Below are 24539 nucleotides of genomic sequence, written 5' to 3'. Positions count from 1 at the left end.
TTCCCCCCATACGGAGGCTGCCTGCTCCAAATAAAAAGTACCACCAGTGAAATCATGAGGAGTTTATCATCCACCTAAATGTTAGCTTCTGAAGACATCATACAAAACGTATATATATATATATATATATATATATATATATATATATATACGTTTTATATATATATATATATACACTCATTATTCTATAGACCGAATGCTTGGATTATTAAACCCTGGAGGGTTGGGGCTTGGTGGTAGTGCTGACTATATATACTCATATGTTTGGCCCACTTGGAAAGCTATGCTAGAGCTCAGTGTCCTCCCACCCCCACCCTACCCCCACCTCCACCACTTCCCAGATCCCTGCTTGAGGCAAAGCTAAAGCATTATTAGAGGAAATGACATTTTGTAGAACTGTAAAGAAACTGATTACCAAGAAGAAGATTCTGGTTGTGGATAATGGTACAAAAACAAAATTAGGTTGTTCATTTCTCTCTTTCCCTCCACAGGAAATAGCCCTCAAGACAGTCCAAGGAATTTCTCCCCCAGTGCCTCAGCCCATTTCTCATTTGCACGGAGGTAAGGCCTGCGTATGAGTGGGGCAATAAAGGGGCTCCTAGGGAACCCATTTCTGCTCTCTCCCCGCACACCCCTCCCTCCTGCTCTTCCAGGGTTGCGTCTTGTGAGAGCCTTTTCATTATCATGTAAAGCCTTCTCCAACCAAAGGACCTTGTTAGAGAGAACACATCTGCTTTAACAGTTTTCAAGATGACTTCTGCCTTGTGTTAGAGTTGGAGGGTACCTTTTGGTCCCACTGAGGATAGGAGGTTCTTCTCTCTCTCTCTCTCTCTCTCTCTCTCTCTCTCTCTCTCTCTCTGTGTGTGTGTGTGTGTGTGTGTGTGTTTCCCATGTATGCATGCACGATTCAGCCTGTACAGATTTTTACTGAATTTTTTGAGGTGTTATTATACAGCCTCTATTTATCTATGTCCTGGTACAAGTTTTTGTTGTTACCGTATGTTGTACTTTTTGAGAAAATGAGGCTCTTGATTACAAGGTATGAACTTGTAAGCATTAACCAGCAATTGAATGACAGATCTGACATTGGACTGTTGGGAATTTTTTTTTTCCAGACAAGTTTTTCTGTGTAGCCCTGGCTGTCCTGATGGTCCTAAAACTCACTACGTAGATCAGGCTGGCCTTGAACTGAGAGCTCTTCCTGCCTGTCTGCGCCAGCATGTCTGGAGCCTTTTTTCTATTAATGTTGTACTTAGAATTAGGCAGCAAATGGTTATAAGCTTTGCCTCTCCTCGAGGGGAACTGAGTTAAAAGGAAGTACCTTACTCAGAACCTAACACCAAGCTTTCCCAGCCTGGTCCTCGCTGCTGTGGCCTCAGCCATTTCTTCTGGATTCTGAATCAGTATGCCTTCCTCAGTCAGACATCCAGTCTCCACTTCTCCTTCACCCCTCTCACATATATGTCTTGCCTCCGCCACCCAAGCAAGACAGAACGCAAAATGCCCCTTCGGGTCTCCAAATATTCACAATAAACTCAGTTTATGATCTGGACATCCCATCTATTTGTAAGACTTTCTCAGGGACTTAATTATACCCTAAAGTGAATTCAGATTGCACTTACTAAGCCATATAGGTATGTTTAAGAAAATGCGTTTCTTCTTGTACACATTACTAACAACACACTTGTAGTGCTTGTGATTACTAACAAAACACTTGTCAGCATGTGATTAATATATTTTATCTTCTAAAATCCCAGGAAAAGGAATTTCAGCAGCATTATGTATAATAATTAAGATTCCAGCAGCATTTTCAGAACTCTGTATGATTAGGATTCTACCGTAGGTCCCAATCCAAGAACAAATGTTTGTTCTTTCATCACCGGAGCCATTTCCCATCATGTGCTCAAGTCTGCTATGAATCCCACTGTGGGAGGGCACAAGATGAACAAGATACATCTCAAGGAGCTTGCTGAGACCCATTCCTGGATCTTCTCTAAGATCCAACTTATTTTTTTTTTCAGTTAAGATTTTCTTTTAACTATTATACTACAAAAGAAATGCAAAAGCTAACTGCCCTAGGAAGTCCATCTGCCCGTGACTGTCACTTCAAGATGGTTCACTATGCCAGGTGGGCAGGGATGCTCTGCAAGTCAATAAACAAGTGCCCTCAGTAGTCTAAAATGGAGGGTGTGTGCATTCAATTACTCTGAGAAATAAGTAAGTGCAAATCTCATAGCAGCGTGTATTGAAACATGACAGAAGCCACAGTCTCTTAATCCTGCCAGGTTTATAAAGATGAAGAGTATCTAATAATTAAGTGGGAGACTGAAGGACAGATGAATCTGGCTTTTGCGCTATGAAAAATATGTGTAACCTCCCCCCCCCCAAGCATGTTAATTTTTGACAAATAAACCATAAACCGTGACAGGGGATTATCGCTGGAGACCTCCAGTTCGAGTTGCATGAACTGCCAGCTGGGACTCCTTCCACACTCTTCAAAAAACATTAATTTTGATTAGAACATGAGTGATCGTTGTGTTCAACTTTTATTCAGGTAAATAGAATCTTGTGTTCGCTGGGAGACTTCAGATTGGCACTCTCTACCTAGCGTCTGCCAACCCCTTCCATTTCGGAGATGGTTTTCACTCAGGAAACACAGACCTTTTGCCTGGAGTCTCCATTGCCTCCTGTTGGCTGTGTGTCACTGTGCCTTTAAAAAGTAATGCCAGTTTGATATACTTGCATTTCATTATTTTGTAATTTACCCCAATACAGTAAACATAGTTCTGTCTTTGAGATCATTCTGGGGTGGAGACACAAAGCTTAAACTTCTAACCTTACTTGTTCAACATTTTCTTTTAAACTTTTAGTAATGTAATAGTCCGGTATGATGACACATACTATATTTTCAAATACCGACACAAGAGTAAACCTACCCAGGTAGTTTTTAACCTACTGAGTTTATGAAGAGAAATAATAATCATTACCATATTGCATTTTATTTGAGACAAGGAAAACATTTCACATTGCTAGTGAAATGTAGCATATGTAAAACCTAATCTGAAAATCCAAGATCCAAAATATTCCAAAATCTGAAGCCCTTATATTTAAACTTTCTGGCTGTTTTTCTCTCTTCTCTCCTTCTTTGTGTGTGTATACATACACACGTGGGTGTTCCCTCATGAGTGTGCCACGGGAGGTGTGGCTTCTAGGTGTTCAGGTTTGCATAGAAAGTACTTTTATTTACCGAGCCATCTCATTGGTCTCCAAACCTGAAACTTGCTGCGAACTATTGAAGTGTTCTGAGCAACAATGGGATGCTTAGAGAAGTCTCAGATTTAGCATTAAGGATGTTCACCAGGTTTGGAAATAACTTTTGAAAACAAATAAAAAATTCTAAGCCTAGAATGTTTCTGGTCTAAAGAATCTTGGGTAAAGGAGACTCAGTGCACACTCAGGGCCCGTCTGGCTATGGATTGCTCAACATTTTTGCCTAATGGTAAGATGGGCGTGATGATGTCATTCATTTGCCAGAAGCTAGGGTGTTGACACGTTATAAATTGCTTTTCTTTTCATTGTCAGCCTAGTGCCCTTTAGTGCTATCAGTCAGCATCTCCTAGTTGCCTAGTCATTATTTGTCTGGATAAATCCCAGAATACATTTTTATAAGCAAATTACTAGGAAAAGTTTGCCTTCTAACTTTTAAGTCTTCAGACCCTTGAATACCAGTAGGGTAAACTCCTATTAGTGTTATAATTCCTCCTTGAGTAGATTTTAGTTGTTGGTTGGCACGGCTTAATTTGACCCAACAGTGTACAGTTTATCGGTCCAGGTGGCCATAATAACGAAATGCATGAGTCTGTGCTCTCTTCATACAGTTAGAATCCCCAGGCCAGGATCAGAGCAGTTCGCTCTGCTTTACTGTGCACAGTGTGAATCTAAATGTTTTGTGAGTTTGACCCCCCCACCCCCAACCCCCAATCTGTTTGTGTCCTGCTCTTGAAGACGTCATCGGATGTTTTCCTCTCTTCTTTCACTTGATGTAACATTGAGTTTTCCATTCTCAAAGAAATGATTCTTTTCAGAAGATCCTTGTTGTCTTTGGATGTTGCCTTATTGGTAACTACTGAACAGAAAAGACAGCGTTGTTAGTCAGATCCAAATCATGCCCGTGTGATGGCTTCCTTGGAAAGGGGGCACTTTCTCCATTCCGTACTACATATAGCATATGCTGGAACTTCTGATGTGCGGTTGTCATGGCAATGGAAATGAAATGGTCCTTTTGCTCCATTTGAGTAAACAGATACAGGCAACTTAGGGAACTTTATGAGACATGAATTATTTCTGGTCTGTGGCTGTACCAAGGACTGAGCACATTCTTGTTTAAACATCTTTCTAGTTGTGTGTTTTCTAGACTAAGCAAATGTAATTTATGCTTCAGAACTAATAAGAACACGACTCCTCTTGGAACAGCTCATCCATCTGAAATATGTCCGTGGATACCTGGGGGAAAGGAGAGTTAATGAATCACAAAACAAACCATGCTGGGAGAAATTGTGCCCCTCACTCGTTTCAGAGTCTAGTTTCTGATAATTGCTATTAAATGGACTGAACAAATTTTTAAAAAATCATATCCTTTTCTCTTCTAAATTGAAAAGTGGTTAAAATACAAAATTTAGGCATGGGTTTTAAATATTTTAATAGGTGGCTGAACATAAGATCTACCTGTGTCCATTTAACTGGTGCTTCTATCTTTTATGTACATACTATAAATATTTTCCCCAGAAATTTCAACATTTTCATTTATATAAAAACGTTCTTAAATAAATACATGATCTAATTGCCCCAATAACTTTTCTCTGGTACATTTATAAACATCTTCTTTTGCTTCTTCTTCTTTTTTTTTTTTTAATACTTGATTCAATTGTACTCCCATCATGGCCACAGAAATGACAGGTAAATTTCACTAAAATTTAGCATTGTAGTCACTCTGTGATATGTCTGCTTGACCTCCATCTTGTTTCTGTGGACCATTTGCATTTATTGGAGGCAACATCTGTGGTAGCCTAAAAGACCTCCCTTTGGCTATCAGGCTACAGTGGAAGATTTCCTTATCAACATCTGATTGTGGTCTCTAAAACTCAAGACTGACGCTTTTTAATTCCCTGACTTCCACTTTCTGTGAATGTGTCTTTGTTAGACTGTGTACATTGTTGTCTCTCACTTGGTAAATTAACAAAGTCGTGAATTACAGAATGTCTCCACGTGGTCCTGTAGCTAAGATTGCAGTGCTGCTCTTTAATAACATGTTTTTCCTCTTTTGCCCCTTGGAAAAATTTGCATGTGTTCTTTTCCCTGATGGTTTATGATACAGTGTGATCTGAAACTTTGAATAAAGATCTAGAATAACAAAAATCCCTGAAAATTTGCTGTGTGGTAGCCCCTTGCCCTACCAGCAATGTCACCACCAATAAGTACTACTTCAGTTCACTTCGGACTCCTGTAGTGACCCTGACTTAACCAACAGTCCAACTTAGAAAGCCACCAGTTAGCCACCAATCGAAAACGAAAGCTATTCTCTTTAAGAAGCCTCATGGCTTGGGCTCTAAGACTGGAGGAGGCAACTTTACTCTTAGTGTTCGTTTCATTATGAGTAGAGGAATTTCCTCCAGCCCTTAGGGTGAGTGGGCAGAGCTTGCCGCATGCACGTAGACTCTGCTGGTGGCCTTTGCTCCAATGCTTTATGAAGCCGGAAGAAAGCAATAACTCTCCAGAGCCTGAGCTTCAGGCTTTCTGACTCTGAAGTTATATGCCACCTGAAAGTGTGACGTAACCAGCAACCCAGTGCTCCCTCAGCCCCTGTTTACAATAAGGAAAACTCTACCCTTAGAAATACGAGGTGGAATCCTATTGAAAGCCCTGAGCCTGCCCCGGGGGCTCGCACCCTGATGGAGTCCACGTGAAATCATTGGTCAGCTGTCAGTTCTCACATAAAACGTGTTCCCTCTCCCCTTTCTGCTTGCATCGCTTTGAATCTGCTGAGTCCGACCGTTGTAATTATCCCCAGTATTCATTTTGTCAAAGTGTATTAGTGAGAGATCAATACTATGGATCAACCCATTCACTTTCTACTTGTTTGGGTGTATTGATTCCGCTTAAATAAAAGGCAACCTGCTGTATAATGTTTGTTTACCCTAACCCTGGCCAAGCATTCCCGCATCCTCATAGACTATGTTTATGTCATTTGTTTGATTAAAGATGCCCTCATTCCCCGGGGGTTCTCTGGGGTATCCTGGTATCAGGGCTCCACAGTTGGCCTAACTGAGCTCCCTTTGTCTGCAGGACGGATGGGCGCCGCTGGTCCCTGGCTTCGCTCCCCTCCTCGGGCTATGGGACAAATACACCAAGCTCCACCGTCTCCGTAAGTGCTTGATTTTTTTTTTTCCTTTTCATCTCGGAACCACAGAACTAATCTCTAGCCTGTGTTTTTCTCTGGGTGTCTCCCAGTGGGAAGGAAAAGATGAATTCCACATATTTATCTCTCTGTATAAGATCTATGTCAAATGATGGCCTACCAAGTAGAAAACCGGTCCACTCTTTCTGCAGGCTTCCAAACGACAGGGCATAAATGTCTGAGGCTCAGGGTGACCAGCTTGAAGGAGAATGAGAGCCTTCACTGAATACCGTTTGGGGTAGTTTGGGGGAGACAACACAATCTGGTTTTACTGCTTTCCTTCCCTGCCAGTTGTACTCGTGCCAAAGATGCCATTAAACTTTGATAGACTCCATCTTTTGTCCTGTGTGGTTGAGATGGAAGCTTGTTTCGTTTGCTCTTTCCTCCAGAGGGTGCCCCAACACGCGCACACATCCACGAAGCCATAAATTTGTCTGTGCCCTAACAACTTAAAAAAATAAAACAGGTAAACAGTGTAATAAGTCTGTGGAAAGTGATAGAGAAATAGGAGATTCTTCCCCCAAACAATAACACATCAACCCCAGGCCTAGCAATTACTGGATACTGTTCAGTAGATTAGATACAAGCATTCCTGGTTTAAGTCAGAGGAGTTTCTGTAACCACAGGGCTTTGGGAACCAGGTCATTGTTTAGAAAGGCCCAGGAAGTCACACAGTATCCAATGAATGCCTAATGAGGTGGTCTGGAAGCCCTGTCTCCACCAGCCCACAGGGTGGACCTGTGACTCCAGAGTCATTTCTGATTCAGTGCCCTCCTCACTTTGTCAGAACCATAGTGTGCTGTTTAGGACTGTCCTTCCACAGCACTGTGCTAAGCATGCTGGGACCAACTAATGTTCCAACTGATAAGAAACTAAAACCTCTTAGATGACCTAACTAGCGCCCCTCCTCCATACGTGTGTGTTTCCAGAAGCTTGAGTATAATGAGGGGTTTTAAATTGTTAACATCTGTTGGGCTCACTTTACGTCTCCTTAGGGTAGTACACTGGACAGAGGCCATTTATTCTCCGGTCTCTCTCCCCATTTGTTGTGCTTTGTGAGTTTATTGTCCATTTGGATCATTTCTGAGCACATCCCTAACAGTTCTGAGTAGGTTCTGTGGTATGGCAGCCTCACATCCATAAAATCCTAGATGTTATCAGTGGTAAAATTGTTACTAAGTACCAGTGAGGTTTTCCTTGATTATTATGGCGACAGCCATCACTGGTTATTTCAGATGTGAAAATGTGGAACCATACTGCAAAAATGAATGGTAAACTGACTCCATATAGGGTAATTTAAAACGCCTCTCCCTGGACCCTTGGGAGACTTTAATTAGAACCAAGCCGCAAGAAAACAGTACAGATTCTTTACCCTGTGACTTCCTTACCCACACTCCCATTGAATCCTCCCCAGACTAAAAGATAAAATTCATGGGGTTTGGCCATAGATTCCTGTATTTTCAATGGCATCACCTTGCATCACTCTCATTCAGTGTTAATGACAGTTCAGGTGACAAATCTTTCTTTTGAATGAGAAATACAGTACAAGATGTACCTTCTTTTTCTAATAATCACACATTTTCTTTTTTTTTTTTTAAGATTTATTTATTTATTATGTATACAGTGTTCTGCCTGATGTGTGCCTGCATGCCAGAAGAGGGCACCAGGTCTCATTGTAGATGGTTATGAGCCACCATTTGGTTGCTGGGGATTGAACTCAAGACCTTTGGAAGAGCAGCCAGTGATCTTAACCTCTGAGCCATCTCTCCAGCCCCACACATCATTTTCTTAAAGTGAATGTATAAAGGGTGAATACAGACCATTTGGTCTAAATAATTTTTTAAATTGTGTTTTTATAAAGTAAGTAATATCATATTATATTATATATAACATATGTCTATATATAATATAATAAATAATATATCGTATTATATTATAATGCTTATTTTATAAATTATAAAGTAATCACCAATCTGTTCCCTACAATGTGTGGGGCTCACTTCATGCTGGTGAAATATTCTGTGACATTGTTGCTGTTTTGTCCCCTTCATTTTATGAATCAGAAACTTAAAGTGCAGAAAATTATTTGAGGGGCTGATTACCCATCTCTTTATTTTATCCATCCAAATACAGCAAGTAGTCTAGGCCCTAAAGAGCCATGGCTCTTCTTAGACCATATGAGTGGTGTTTCTTTGGCTTTGTAGGTGACTTACATGAAGGCTAATGTCTCTAAAGTTCATGTGTCTAAAACAAGAAACCCTGAGACCATTTTTACACACACACACACACACACACACACACACACACACACACACACACACCATTTCTAATGGTTTTTTCTTACACATTTATGTATTGATGGAGGTGGTGGTTGGCAGTTATAGGTCTCAAATTCCCATTTCTTCCCTTCAGAATGAAATTTTATTTTCTATAATTTCTCTTTTTGCCAAAAGCAAGGACTTTGGGGTCTGGACTGTGCTCACTGTAGCATAGGTCGGCTGGTTTTTTTCTTTGCTCTTTTATAGGATGGACAAGGGAAAGCTACAAAGCTCTGGTTTAGGTTTCTGTCCTTGTTCTTCAAATATCAGCACAGTTATATCAGCTGGTGACTCAGAGTTTCTGCTTTCCTATTCCTAATATGAATGTCTCTTAGAATTCTCATTAACTTTAGATATTTAGCCAGTCAGAGCTGTGCTTTTTTTAAAAAAGGGGGACAAAATAGGTTACATACAGAAAAAACTAGAAGTGTTTCCAAAACACCATTTTAAAGTTCACAGATAATTGTGTTGTTAGCCAAACTCTAGACCTGTTCATGCTGAAATGTAAATGTTTTTAATATCTTTGGGCTATTACAGACACGTCAATATTGCCAAGTGTTAAAAATGTTATTTTCAAAACTGGAAAGATTCTTGTCATATACAGTTAGTCTGTTCTCCCAGAGAGCATTTAGCCTTGTCAGTTCTTTAAGTGTGAAATTTTGCAGTGGAAATTAATTTATGGAACTTCCGCAATATAATAGTCACATCGTAATTTTTAGTTTTGAAATAAGCAATGTGGAATTACAGTAGCAGGGAGACATTCCTCCATACATTTTTCACCAGATAAATTATTTTCTGCTAAGAGAAAGACTGGAAATAAGAATATAAATACCTACAAATATGAGGTATGTGTATTAAATCATATTACTTTTAATAATAACAAGTAGGAATTTATGCATACATATGAGGTCTATCCTTTACAAAGTGGTTGTCTTGAGAGATGATGTTTATTTGAGTGATATCATTACATAGAAATGTATTTGGAGTCTAACTGCTTGGAGAAGTAACAGCAGCTTTTGGTGTAACTCTTCATTCTTTGAGAGTAGATTTGATTCATGGTGTCATCAAAAGTCATATGCAAACTAGTTAGGTAATGAGACTCCCTAGCCCCACACTAGGAAAAATAGGAAGTAATGAAATTTAGTATATTGTAAAACACCTACATTAAATCTTCAAGCTCTTCTAAGAGTGCTGATTAAGGAGGCTTTGCTCAACAGAGGTATCTTTTCTTGAGAGCCAGGTGGTGGCTCACATTTGTAATTATAGCTGCTGTGGAGGCTGAGGCGGGAGGGTCACTAGGAAGTAAGCCCAGGCACCAGAGCAAGACTGTCTCTCTCTCTCTCTCTCTCTCTCTCTCTCTCACACACACACACACACACACACGGAAGTGAGGTTGTGGGGATGGTGCTTGCTCCTATGATCACACTAGCACCTGGGCAACTTAAACTTCAGCTTCCCTGCTGTCCAGCAGGCCACACTCTGAGGACACATTTTGAGTCAGCTACTGGCTGCATTTCTGTTTGTTTCCAGGTGCCCTCTGCTCAGCCAAGGGTCCTTTGTGATTGCCCACTTCCATTCACACTTTGCTTATTTTCTCTCCGCGATGCTTCTGGCCTCCTTGTTCCTGCCCTGGGGCAATTGACACAGCTGTTCCACCATTGAGCCACGTCCTCAGCCCTCTGTAAATCTCTTCCATTTTCCCATTTGTTAATTTTCTCATCTTTGCTGTTGCCACCTCTGCTGCTCTCCTGCTTGATTTTTATGATTCTTTTCCAGAGTTTCTGAATTGATTTAGTTCATGTGTTTTATTTCCTTTTTTTTTCATAGTGGAAGTATTTTAAGAGTGCCTGTTTACCCCAAATAAGGCTTTGGTTTATCTCATAATTTTTTCTTGTGTTCTCATTTTTATGGTTTATAAAATAATCTCATTACATTATAAAAATCCCTGCCTATCTTACTATGTACTTAGGAAGGCGTTTTATAATTTCAAGGTGTCGTGATGGTTTCAGCTCCGGTCATTAATTTCCAGGGCTACTCCACTGCAGGGCTTTTCTATTTATGAAGGGTATCCTCTCAGAAGGACAGGTTTTGTTGTTGTTGTTATTCATTTTTGTTTTGTTTTATGAAAAACTCGGCTTGACTTGACATTTTCAGATGACTGGTGCCTTTAAAAAATGTGCTTATTCTAGCCGTGTTTCTGTGTGTTCAAAAATTCTCAATCTCTCTCATTAGCATTGATTCACCGAGTTCATCACCCCCCAAAAACAAAGCCAACAATCCCTTCATTGCACAGGTCCCAACATCAGGTGTTTAAAAGTCCCCTGTTTTAGCTACTTGCCTTCCCCATCTCATTCCAGATGCTGAGTGATAGCTTTCAAGAAGTTAATCTAGAGCAAGGGAGAAAGCCAGGACCACTGAAACTGTTTAGTAGAGAAAGGATACTTTTGCCCCATCCCCAAACCCCCACAATAAAAGAGGAAAGAATCACTTCAGATCCAAATAGCAAGGTGGTATCACTCAGAAAAGCCTCTACTTTTCTGTTCTCCCCTTGTGCCCATAAAACACGTGGGTGGCATTTGCATCAAAGAGCAGCGTGCTTTGATTGAGGGAGGTTTCATTACCTTTGTTTATGATCTCACAGCACATAATCGTGTCATTTACTTACAAGTCAATGTCTTTGCTGGCAACAGCTGCAAGAGTCTCTTGAGCAAAAGCTAATCCATCATGGCCTTCTCACTCCAGAGGTTGCTTTCTCTTCCTTGGGCTTTAGCTGGCTTGCATCCATTTCACAGGTTTGGTTTTTACCCAGGAAGGAAACTGTCTCGGGGAAGCTGCAGGCGAATGGATATCGAGAAGGCATGTTGAACGCTCAGCGAAAAGTTACTTCATACATGTAGACTGTAGTTGCTGTCACGGATTCAAAGCAAAATGGCTGACACTGATTCATTCCCAGGGTTTTTCTGGAGGCCGTCTCCTAACTTTACTCTGGTTTGTTTCAGTCATCCTGTTCCTCCCAGGAAAAGTTGCACCAGTTACCATACCAGCCAACACCAGATGAGCTGCACTTCTTATCCAAACACTTTTGCACTACAGAAAGCATCGCCACCGAGAACCGATGCAGGAACACGCCCATGCGTCCCCGTTCCCGAAGTCTCAGGTTCGTAGACCCAGCCTAACCGATACTTACTTGAATTGTTTGTTCTTAACCATGTCTCTAATTTGTATGTGTGCGCTCACTGCTTTGTGAATAGTCATAAACAGAAGTGTGATATTCCATCTCTAGATGACACTCTTAATTACCACAGAAAGTCATTATATTTCTTTTAAATTTTCAGTGTGCTAATTGTTGCAAAAGCCTTAGGGACTATCTATTTAAAAAAAAAAAAAGTCTAGCCATAGGAAGTTCAAGGTCAACTAATGGTGTTGCAAGAGCAGTTCATATTTTCATATGAGGAGGGAAGGGAATAGATGGAAAGATATTTTTGTTATAAAACCCATCTTAGTCTTCTTCTTTCGTCTTTCCACGTAAGTCTTACTTTCTCCAGGATGATGAGCACATTCTTAGGACTTGTGGCTTCCGTGTTTTGTGGGTATCAAATGCTCCCCTCTGGGGCTAGTTTCTCAAGTGTAGGTTTCACAGTACTGTCTCCAGATGGAGTTTCCCCAGCCAGAAGGCTTGTTCAGATGTATAGGAAAGCGCTCTGGGGATTCTCACTGATGGAAAGAAATGGGGGAAGCAGACCTGGGCAGGAGGATAAGTCACAGCACAGTACAGACCCATCAGCCTCGGCCCACCTTGGGCCATGATCCCTGTAGACTGATTGGACCTCCCTCCATTCATACCCTTGCTCCAGCTAGTCAGTCGTTGGCCTTTTTTTCAGAAGCATCCTGGGAAGGTTCAGTCAGTCACATTAGGAAGTTCCTTCCTGTAGCTGAGGCTGTCCTAGAAGACACATAACTGACTCTTGGCTTCTGCTGATGGCACACTCAGCAGCTAGCAACAGCTCTTTCTTAGAAGAGGGAATCAGGGCATTGTGTCTCCTCGTCAACATGACGTCTTGATGGGCCAGAATTGGTACGTGTTGATCTGTTAAAGTTTTAGTGTTTAAAAACATTAGCTGGCTGGGTATTGAGTTCAACCTAGAAGTTTACTAGGAAGGGGTTTCCCTCTACATCTTTTGTGTTCAGCTACTATCATAGACTAGTGCCAAAGGAACATACACTGGGTAACTGAGGGATGTGTGAATTTATTTTGAGATCTAGAGTAAAAGAAACAACTTTGCCCCTTTATGAAGAGTCACCGTGGTTTGTTGCAAAGGTTCTATTTTTAATTTTCTTTAAGAAGTACCCAGGGCATCTAGCCTAAGCTATATCTATCCAAGAATATGGCTACCCCCAAACTGAGCAACTCTTGCCTGAAAGACACAAAGTGGCAAACATACTGAGGTACGCAACAGTTGTATGCCCCTCACTTTTTGTTGTTGTTGTTATTTCTTTTGCTTTTTCGGTTTTGTTATTATTATTATTATTATTATTATTATTATTTTGTTGTACATAATGCCTACCTCAGCGTTCCAAATAAATATTTGTTAGAGTAGAAAATGGATTTCACCGCAACACCTGTGCCATGGAAGGCTCTCCGCCCTCCCTGGTGGTGTGTGGCAGAGCGCAGGTGTCTGATCCAAGTATGAAATTGCACTGTTAAACATGTCTTGGCTGTTGACGATAGTGGCCACCCCATTTTGTTTGACACTGCAGTTCATGGATCGGTTGCCACAGCTACACAAGCCCATGCCAGGGGCATGACATAGTGTCAGTGCAAGGGACTCCTCTGCCTGGGCACCATGACTGTAACCACCCTGTGTCATCGCAGTCTTCCGGCCTGCGTTCTGAATCCATTCCTTGCGTCTGTGTGTTTTCCTGTGTGTGTGTGTGTGTGTGTCTGCATGCATACGCGCGGGCTTACGGCTGCTTTGGTGAGATCTAAGACAGCTACTTTTCATATGAGTGTTACAAAGTACTTCTGAGGCAACCGAGTGTTTATAAATAAAAGGCTTATTTTCATCTCACGCTGTGGCAGGTTTAAAAGGGTAATTTGCTTTCCTTGCAGCCCAGGACGTTCCCCCGCCTGCTGTGACCATGAAATAATTATGATGAACCATGTCTACAAAGAAAGGTTCCCAAAGGTAATGGATGGAATTGAAGATGCCTGGCATGTCAGGTTGTGGGCAACATAAGCTTAACCTCTGCGAGGTGGTTTTGTTACCAGAGGTGAGGGCCCAGCCCAGTGACGACTTCCACTGAACAGCACCGTAGCCTCCTTAGAAGGAGAAAGCAGCTAACCAAGTGTGAAGCACACAAACTCTGTAACATGAATGCAGCCAGCATGTACCCCATAGCAGGGGCCCTGGCAGGTACAGGAGGAGGCCCTGCCCTCAGAGGCACACCATCCTGTGTGATTGTCAAGGGCCGCAAGGTTCTTCTCTCGAAAGCAGAGTGTGCTGCGGTCTGAAAACTGTTTTCCCTCTTTCCCATCTCCGTTTCTAAACCTCTTACTGTAGAAGCAGAGGTATGCTGTTAACGTTTGGCTGCTCAACTGGTTTAAAGAAACAAAAACAGAAACCTTAGAATTAAGCCAGAGTGCAGTGTGTGGAGGCTTGCTGCCAGATCCCTTGCTCACCGGCAGCTGCTCTATGAGGGGCCCCTGCACTCACCTCAGTTCCCAGTTCTGTTCCTCCTCACCCACAAGGCTCCACACGGCCTGGCAAAGGCCACCTCCCTACGGCACTTGGACCATCGCCTGCTGCCTTTGTTGCTAGAAGCATGAGAACAAAGGGTATTCTTTGGGTTCATGGACCAGAGGAGGAGTACTTAGTATTTGTAATGAACCTAATGTTGATGGCATTGATTAGCCCTGTTTTGCCTATTTATCACATGTCCCCTGCCCACAAGGGAAGCCGGTATTGACTGTGCCTAGTTAATGAGGTTCAATGTGGAGGGGCGGAGGGAGCTCCCTGCCTGTGTAGCTCTTGTAAGCCAGGAGTATTGATTAGCCAGTAGGCAATCACAGGGAAGAAAATGAAGGTTGGAAAGGAAATTGTGGATCTGTTTGTGAGGGGTATCCCCTTGGCCGTGTGCTTAAAGTACAGTGTTTAGAGTTAGTGTATGTTTGCTCTCGGCACGCAGAAACCGTGCCACGAACTCTGGCATAATCTTGAGATTTGAATAACAACTAAAGAAATACTTCATATTTTTTGATAACCAATGTGAAAGGAGCCTATGAGCTAACATGACAGCTCAGCCCTCCACACACATTTTTAGGATTATTTTAAGAGGGGCTGGAGAGATGGCTCAGCGATTAAGAGCACTGGCTGCTCTTCCAGAGGTCCTGAGTTCAATTCCCAGCAGCCACATGGTGGCTCACAACCATCTATAATGAGATCTGGTGCCCTCCTCTGGCGAGCAGGCACACACTCAGGCAGAATACTGTGTAAATAATAAATATGTAAAAAATTTTAAAAGAATTATTTCAAGAAGTTAAACATGGACTATCTTGCATTCAGTGAGGCCTGAGAGAGGGGAATGATAGCCAGAAACACACCTTTTCATTTAGTACTGAAAAGGTTTATTATCTGAGCCTCACGGGGTAAGGCAGTGCCTCTCATTCTCCCTCTTCCCTTCTCTTGATTTTTTAGAGCAGTGTTAGCTTCCGAGTGGAAGGCTCGGGATTTTCTCTCTTGCTCCTGCCCCTCACGTGCACACCCTCCCGGAGTCTCAGTGTCCTCAGCGGAGTGGTGCATTTGTCAGTAGCTGCTGGGGTTCACAGGTGCAGCATCTGCATCAACAGGCAACATTCACACTCCTCCTTGGTGCTGTTCAGCCAGTGGGTTCAAACCAATGCACAATCACACGTTTGCACCATGATTATATCAAGAAGAAGTGAAGTTTCTTTTTTTGAGGTGTGTGTGTGTGTGTGTGTGTGTGTGTGTGTTGTTGGAAACTGAACACAGGGCCTGCTGCTGTCTACCAGTGAGCTACACTCCAGCCTCCGCACGAGGTTGCCTTCAGAGGTGCTCCTCAGGATTCCGTGTCCCCCCTCACAGCCTGTGAAAATGAAAGAGTGCTCGTTGCATGGCTCCCGTGTGTCTTTCTGTGTCCCGAGTTCACGCACGCGCGTCTCCTCCGAACAGGCCACGGCTCAGATGGAAGAGCGTCTGAAGGAAATCGTCACCAGCTACTCCCCAGACAGCGTCCTCCCCTTGGCGGACGGAGTGCTCAGCTTCACCCACCATCAGATTATCGAGCTGGCTCGAGACTGCTTGGATAAATCCCACCAGGGTCTCATCACATCCCGATACTTCCTTGAGTTGCAGCACAAGTTGGATAAGTTGCTACAGGAGGTAAGAATGAGGTGCCGCAAGCGCAGGCGCACGCAGATATAATTTTCTGGTTTGTTTCGCACTTCCCTTGGCAAAATATTTTTTGGGTGGGGGTGGGGAGATGGGGTGTTTGCTCGCACAGCACCTGTGCAAGCAAACCTAACTGATTGCGACTTGGTATGAGGCAGTTCTGGTCATTATGCATAGTAATAGAAGGTGAGTGTAATCACCTTTACAGGGACCTTGGGATCCAGCAGTCTATGTCTCTAGGATAAGGGGATTGTGAAGGATTTTTAAGCAATAATTCCCCCCCAACTTTCCCCATAAAATTAAAAATTGCCTGAGTGTATGTGTGGTATTTGATGGTGCTATCTAATTTTAATATCTAAAAATGCTAAATGGGAAATTACTGGTTGCTATTAGGCTGTGTGTCCTATTAATTAACCTGCATGTGGTACTGGGGAGTAAATTGGAAACTTCTATATCCCTTAATATCACTTCTTATTCTAACAAAATATCCAATTTCCAAAATGACAGATAAACACAGGCCCCTGTCTGCCCAACACACTCATGCCTGGCTCCCGATAACGCCTAGGACAGGCGGGGAATGTCTCCGGTGGAATAGAATTAGTGTCTGATATAGCTCTTCTGGCTGGAATTGAATTGATTGGCCGAAGCCTACATGAGAAACCTCGTTAACCCGTATGTGGGTTTATAGTGTTTCTGTATCTCATAGGGCGTAAATTATATCCGTGTAAATGAAATCATGGTGGGTTTTTTTTTTCTCACTCTGACTGAATATATAAGTGATCCTACTAAACTGAAGGAAAATGCTAATCTAACATCCCACTTTTGAGAAACGCATCTGTCCTTTCCCCTGCATGACTTAGTGCTCTCGGGTAAGAGGGTGCCTTTCCGGCTGGCGGCTGCCAGCTCCATTTTTCTCCTCCAAGCTTCCCAACAGCATTTTCCTCGTGGTTCCCATTTCTCACATGTCACTAGGAAAACAGTGTTCCTAGATTGTCTCTGAGGGTGAACACGTACATACCTTTTGGGTTTGGTTGGGGTTTTTTTTGCTTGTTTTGTTCTGTTTTTAGCTTTACAAGACAGGGTTTCTCTGTGTAGCCTTGTCCTAGACTTGCTTTGCAGACCAGACTAGCCTCAAACTCACAGAGATCCGCCTGCCTCTGCCTCCCCTAGTGCTGGGATTACAAGTGTGTACACAACACCCAGAATGAGTTTTTGGTTGTTATTAATTTACCATTTGCCGTAAACTAAAGTGAGAAGAACTGTGTAGGAAAATGGTCACAAACTTGAGTATCCTCGCTTGTGCACTTGCTGGGAGAGCTGTTAAGGCATACGCTCTGTGGTCGTACTGAGCCCACCACAGGACTGATGGTAGTGCCCTGACTGGCGCTAGTCCATAGACCACACTTCACCTGGAACATAGGGACTCTACAAAGGCATACATTTTCTTTGTACACCTACAGTGACATACAGCAGGTAGAGATTCCAAATGTTTTGTCCCATGAGTGGCTTCTGAGCACATCACACAGGACTCACGGCTGTCCTGATCATTGATTCCACCTTTGGTTTACTGGAGCAGGCCCTTTTACTGCAGCACCTAGCCTGTGTTTTCTCTGAGTGAGTTTTCTCCAGTCTCATTGTGTTCCTCTGCATCTCCTCCGCTTGCTGGCGATCTTGCTGTCTGTCTGGATAACAGTCCTTTGGACTTCAGTGGCCTTCAGTACATAGCTCAGACCAGCAGCTCGCGATAAACTTGACATTCCCATGACTGCCTGCTTCTTGTATATCTTGGCACTTGGCTAGCCTGCTGGGGCAGTGGTAGGTAGCCCCAACATGGGTCAGGTAGACTTAACATCTTCTTAACCAGAGCTGTGAGCACTGAGGACTCTGCTGCCATCACTACCACCACTATAACCCTATCACTCGCTAGGACTCTGAGTTAGGATACCCCCTTTTTCTACGTCAGGCAACCATTCACAACTCCTGGGTTTTTTTCCTAGGTATTCTCCAACTTTTCTCTCCTTTCCTGTTATTACCTGGCTCAGATCCTCATCTGCACCAGTCTACTTATCTCCAAACCTAGCCCTTCAAATCCATGCACCTGTTCAGCTCCGAGAATAACTGAACACTTTTCATTGACCCATTTGGCTTAAGACAAACACCATAGCATGGCCTGTGTCTATATTCCTCACTTGTTCTGTTTATCCGTGGTACATTCTAACAAGATTTGAGGCAGGAAGAGAGGGAAGCCTCACATTTCTGCAGTGAGCTCTTTGAAGACCATGGGTCATCTCTTACTCTGTGGTGCCTAGCTCAGTGCTTGCTATCTGGTATTCATGGATTCCTCAGTTACTTTGGAAGGGAGAGAAGAAGGAAGAAAACATAAATGGATGCATATCAAAACATTTGATCCCTGATGGTATAATGTCAACTATGGGATCCTGCCGTTCCTTTGCATCATATCAGCATTTGTGCAATGATACACTTTTGAAAGAGGCAGGCCAGGGGAGTTCTGTAGTCACTCTTCCTGAATTCCATAGAGCCACTCAAGATTCATCATAAAGACCAGGTTAGTCCCATGGTTTTGTCCTGTCCTTTCTAGGCAGTTCCTTAAAGGGGGTAGAATTGATTCTGAAGTTGCTTATATGGAAATCTCCCCTATATTTTTGTTGATGTATGGCAGACATGGCAGATTGTTTTATGGCAATTAAAAATAAATCTTACTGTTTCAAGGATCTTCTGTGTGGGTGGTAGTGAGAAATTAAAAAGGTTAATTTTTTAGGGAAAATTCTCTTTGAGCCAGAGAAGGACATTTATTAATGGCCCAAAGGTCACTGTTGGAAGGGATTAAGAATGTCTTCTGTGCGTCTTCACAGATGTGCTGTCTTTTGGTCATTTCCAACAATCCAGTCTTCTTTTAGAGGCACATTGCCAGTATCCGTCCAGAGCCTGGAGCACACATTTCTGAGAGGAGCCACTTGTAGGGACAGCAGAGCCGTAGGAGCATGCTGTGGTTTCTGTGCCTTGCAGCTGTCCATTCCCAGATGTGACACTCTGAGCCCAGCAAGCCTGCCTCCTCACCACTTTTCCATTGTCAATCATTTGCGTAACCCAAGGCACAGATTCCCTCATGGGTTGAACAGCTTGATTTAACAGATGCCTTTTAAAGTCCCAGGGTCTAGGTCAAATTCAGAGGAATGCTTTTATGTCTACGGTGTCTTTTTCACCGAGGGTGTATTTAGCCAAAGAAAATAAAACACAAAGGAAACACTAACGTAATCTCAGATCTGGGTCACAGTCTCTTTTAATAGTAGCCAACACTTACAATACAGGCTCAGGGACTCCACTGGTCCCTTTGGAGCTAGCCGCAGAAAAGGGGAAAGCCACTTCCTTCTCTTGCTGTGCCATTTCACTAGTAGTTGTTTTTGTGAGGGCTGCCTTCCTTCACTAGTTCAGCAAATAAAATATTCAAGCTAAATAGAACGCATATGTCTTGGAGTAAGACATAGCTGGTAATTGTTAGAAGTTGGAATGTGTCATCATTTTTTATGGTCTTTGAAATGAAGTCTTTGCCATTTGAACTGACTGTTCTCTTTTGCGGGGAGAACAACAAAGTGTACGTCAGTATTTTAGATACTTCTGCTAAACAATTATTATTGGAACATGCAACTCAAAATGTCCCCAAGAACTTAGGTAGGCTTTTTGTTTTTCAATTCACCTTTAAAGATTTGTACTTAGCAATGATGAACTACAAAAAGAATACAAGTTATTTTTTTCTGAGCATTAATTGTACTTTCCAAACTTTCTTTTCCTCACAAAGCAAAGGTTAAAAAGAATATTTAAAGATAGCTTGTGTTCGAAGTGTGGGCTAATTTTTTTTTTCCTAAAGATGTAGAGCCTATCTTATGCTACAGTTATTGCCTTATTTTTATTTTCATGCAAGCTGTATCTTGGGAAACAGCTTAACACAGAGGACACGATGAAATCATTTTTCATAAGTTTTGTCTGTAAGTGCTTCTGGAGGTGGGGCTTGCCATTGATGAATGCCTCCAAGAATGATCAAACGTGTTTCTTAATGATTCTGAAATGACATCCTATAGCACCGGCAACATGTTGCTTCTTTTCCTTCATCCTTAGGAAAGTGTACCATAAAAACCGTAAAAATTATGAAAGCCTTAGGAAATCCACATGAAGTGTCTATCCAAATTTTTTGGTATGCCAGCCTTCCTACTGTATTGTCAGACTTCCTCAAGAAAATATTTAAAATGTCAGTGACTATTAACAAGTTGAGCTTTGCTGTTGGAATATTTATTGTGTTTAGGTAACACGTCAAATAAAGTTTAAGAAGTATTTAAGCCGATTCCGTTTTGCTGAGCTAAGAGCTTGGGTGTTATTCAGTGAGTGTTGTTGAATCTACATGTGTATCCGAATACAAACAGCACGTGCTTAACATTTGCACGAGCACTGCATATATCCCACAGGTGATGAGATGACTTGCGGGCTGGTCATCCTGTGTGCGTGAACTACATTTCACGTGTGTTAGAGGCCTGCGTTAGAGCCTCAGGACAACAGAATCAGTTCATCTCTACCCTAGCCACAGACATCTAAAATGTGCCACCAGCCAGCTCCAAGTTCTTGTTCAGCTGCCTCTGCTGGCACCCGGCTCTCAGTGGATCATAAAGTTAATATCTCCATCATTCGTGGCTCACATTAACAGTCCTCATCCTCACACTTGATTTCTAAAACAGAATAAATCAAAGTTTGGCAATTAAACTTTGGCTAATAGAGCCATTTTGTAGATGTCTGATAGTGTCCATTTATGTTAGAGATAATGCCTGGTAAGAGTGTTTTCTAAGTCACTTAATTTGTGATTTTTAAAAAATTACCTAATTAGCATGCTTTGCTGATTTTCTTTTCCACTTAGTGGAGCCCGCTCCATCATCTTTCTGCTCATTGCTTTTTCCTAGGCTCATGATCGCTCTGAAAGTGGAGAACTGGCGTTTATTAAACAGCTAGTCCGAAAGATCCTAATTGTTATCGCCCGCCCCGCTCGGCTATTGGAGTGCTTGGTAAGTTGCCTTTGGATGTGACTACATTATTTATTGTTAAACCGTGCAAAGCAGCGGTCAACGGGAGGCTCCAGTTTCATTTGACTTCAGCCATGGGTGCTAAATGGAAAGAGTCAGGAGGCACCACGACATGTGAATGCTTATGATGGCGTCCATATGTGGCCTGTCTTCTCTGATTTTGAGAAGGAATTCTGGTGCTGGTGCTGTTATTAAGCAGTAGTCATATTGTATTCTGGTCAAGCTTGAAGAATGATCATGAAATAATATGCTTGACCTTATTTCAGCATAATAACCTTATGCCAGAGCTAATTTAAAATGCTTACTGTGCCTCATGTTTCTTGAGTTGCTAAGGTTCAGACAGAGGGAAGTCAGGGGTATGGTGACCCGTGGCTATAATTATTGCTGTTAACATGTGCTGTGTTAGAAATAAGTGCTAGTTGGCAATCTATAGCAAGTCTGGAGGAATGCAGCTGGTAGACATTAGATACTTTTATTGTTTGTATCTTTTTGGTCAGTGATCATTTTGTTGTTGTTGTTGTTGTTATTCAAAATTTGGGTTTTATGATACTCTGAGATGTCAGTCAAAATTGTAAACAAATTTGATGCTGTGAGCATAAGGATCCTTTAAGGGCCAGGGAATTCACTTTCACTTTTGCTGACTACTAACGCCTCTCCATGTGTAACGGCTTTCAGCATCGCTCACTCTACAGTCACAGGTGCTTTGGTTTTATCCTTACTTTAATTAACATTCATAATGTTTTATGAAATGGAAATATTCATAGCTCCATAAATACATACAGTGCCTGATGAAACACAGCAGGGGGAGAATTTGGGGAGAGGGCGAACCAAGCTGGGCCTGGTTCCTCCGAAGACTGAGGGGGAAGGTTCTTCAGGTGCGGAATCTGAGGCTAGTCTAGACAACAGACTGAGTTATATTACAAAGAAATTGGAAAATTGGAAGTAATCATTTCCTTAAGGTTACCAATTATAGCTATGTGTTACCTTGGAGTGTGAATGGGCTTCAAATATGAAGTGAGAATTTTATACTGTGTAAAGGCATTTGCCTCCTTCCTTCGCTTGCAGCTTTCAGCCGCGCCTGCTTTGTTGTGAGACATTCAATAAAACCTCAGCCCATTTTGACTCCGAGAACTATTAATCTGTGCTTGTCCTCTGCCAGGAATTCGATCCTGAAGAATTTTATTACCTCTTGGAAGCTGCAGAAGGCCATGCCAAAGAAGGCCAGGGAATCAAAACTGACATTCCCAGGTACATCATCAGCCAGCTGGGCCTCAATAAGGACCCTTTGGAAGGTGAGTGCCGGTAGGGCTGCCCTTCCCTTGCCCTGAGCCCTGACTGTGGCATCCAGAAGAACATCATGATGAGCCTTTACGTTCCTTATGTTAGCTGTCTCTGTGAAAAGGCCCCTTTTGGGGGAGACTGGTTAGTATTGGAAAGAAACAGCTCAGTACAGAGGAGGAAGTGAGCATGCCCCATGTGTGTCAGCTAGAGAATAGGGCTGGCTTCGCTGGACTAGAGGCCTATAGGAACAAGAGGACTTGAGATCCCCAGGAGCCCTTGTATTTCATCCTCCCTCTGTTCTTCTCTTGCAAAGCTCAGTGGGGTCCCTCCGGAGAGCACTTTTAATTTTCAGAGTGTTGCTGGAAATCATCATTCATTTAAAATTGACATTTAATTTTAATTTAAGAGTAACGCAGCTACAGGAGATGACTTTAAATGGAGTGCAGCGTTGGCAGGTACACTTTTAGCTCACTTGTTTGTCTCGAGTAAGCGTGAAGACGGTAACACATAAAGGAGAGCCAGAGGTAAAGAAGGTTGCTTTTTCAAGGCTTTTAAGAGGGTACATGGTTGCTTCCCACGAAGAAAGATACAATTCTATTAAATACAGAGAATAAGAAACATCCTATAGCCATTTTTCAAGAAAAAAAGTTAATATTGGTATTAATATGTCTTTTTCTGGTTTACTATCTGATATAGCTCTATACAACACTGGGGATCTACATCCCCCCACCCCCACCCCCAAAGACTCACAAACCATCATTGATTTCCTCATTCCAAATCATCTTCCTGCTTCATTAAACTAAATTTGCAGACAGTGTTTACCCTGCTCAATTCTTTGTGGTGGAGGTAAATGTTGGCGCAAAGATTTTTTTCTTTTTCCTGTCCTAAGCTCGGGAGCCCTCTGCTTTCTGTCCCACTCTTTCCTGTTCTCCCTGCTTTGTTTGCTCTTTTGGACATCTTATCTTTGCTTCTGGTGAAATGATGCATGCATTACTGGGAGATAATGCCAGATAAATTTACTGTACTGAAAGCAACACCACAACAGATTCGTCACTCACAGAGACTGGTGGCTGCTTTTCTGAAAAGTCCCCTGGGGAGAGATTTCCTCCCATGGCTTTTAAATTACCATCTTTACCTTTTTGAATCATGAGTCTTCAGAAATGGTTTAAATCAATGAAATAAAAAGGGCAGATGTTTATTGGTATTTTGATGAGTTTTAAAAAAATCTCTTCAGGCATTACAAAATGATGGCTTAGCTTCCTGCCTCAAAAGCTGACTCCTGGTTCCATCCCATTACTACCCACAGCTTACAAATAATATGGATTTCCCAGATAACAGTTATTTAGCTGAAATTCTATTTAAAACAGAACCATCTTTTAATTTGTTTCTTTTTTATGAAAATAATTGGAGAGGGCAGGCTGTCAAAGCATGTTAGGGTGACTCTTCACGCTGATACAGTTAAGGCTGCGTCAGCCTATGAGCTGTCAACCCGTGAGCCCTGTGCCGTTTTCTTCTCTGGCAGCAAACGTCACTATAGGCAGAACTTTGGAACATGAATAATGTGATGCTCTCTCATAGATCTGAATAGATTTTTTTTTTAAAGTAGTGATCTTTGATACATTTGAGTTGCATAGTGAAAATTTATCACTGGAAATTTTTCTATACTCCTAATAGTTTTCTCAGTTCATTCTGAGAATAGATAGAGTTTCTCTGTATAACATCCCTGGTTGTCCTGGACACACTTTGTTAACCAGGCTGGCCTTGAACTCACGGAGATCTGCCTGCCTCTGCTTCCCAAATGCTGGGATTAAAAGTGTGTACCATCACATCTGGCTTCAACCTTGTCAGGCTTATTTTAAATACTTAAAATGTGACCTTTTCAGGTAATTTAATTACAGACTTGGAAATACTTTCACTTTGCTTTCTTGTTAAAGTCAAAGCAGACAAACTGACGCCTGTCCTTTGGTACATAGAGTGAGGTCTAGGCCGGGCT

General features: G+C 42.2%; 1 protein-coding gene across 14 annotated transcripts in view; it reads left to right on the top strand.

The window, feature by feature from the left end:
• Positions 1-24539, top strand: part of Mast4 (microtubule associated serine/threonine kinase family member 4) — a 585425-nt gene that overhangs the window by 508896 nt on the left and 51990 nt on the right. For all 14 annotated transcript variants that reach the window (XM_021649170.2, XM_021649162.2, XM_060385657.1 and 11 more), the window contains 7 exons: positions 492-561; positions 6343-6421; positions 11772-11929; positions 13883-13958; positions 15963-16172; positions 21146-21247; positions 22425-22557. In XM_021649170.2, coding sequence (XP_021504845.1) covers positions 492-561; positions 6343-6421; positions 11772-11929; positions 13883-13958; positions 15963-16172; positions 21146-21247; positions 22425-22557 — 828 coding nt within the window. The remainder of the gene's footprint in view (positions 1-491; positions 562-6342; positions 6422-11771; positions 11930-13882; positions 13959-15962; positions 16173-21145; positions 21248-22424; positions 22558-24539) is intronic.

The sequence above is a fragment of the Meriones unguiculatus genome, chromosome 6, assembly GCF_030254825.1.
Source record: "Meriones unguiculatus strain TT.TT164.6M chromosome 6, Bangor_MerUng_6.1, whole genome shotgun sequence".
Taxonomy (NCBI): domain Eukaryota; kingdom Metazoa; phylum Chordata; class Mammalia; order Rodentia; family Muridae; genus Meriones; species Meriones unguiculatus.
This window is presented reverse-complemented; position numbering and strand designations above follow the sequence as displayed.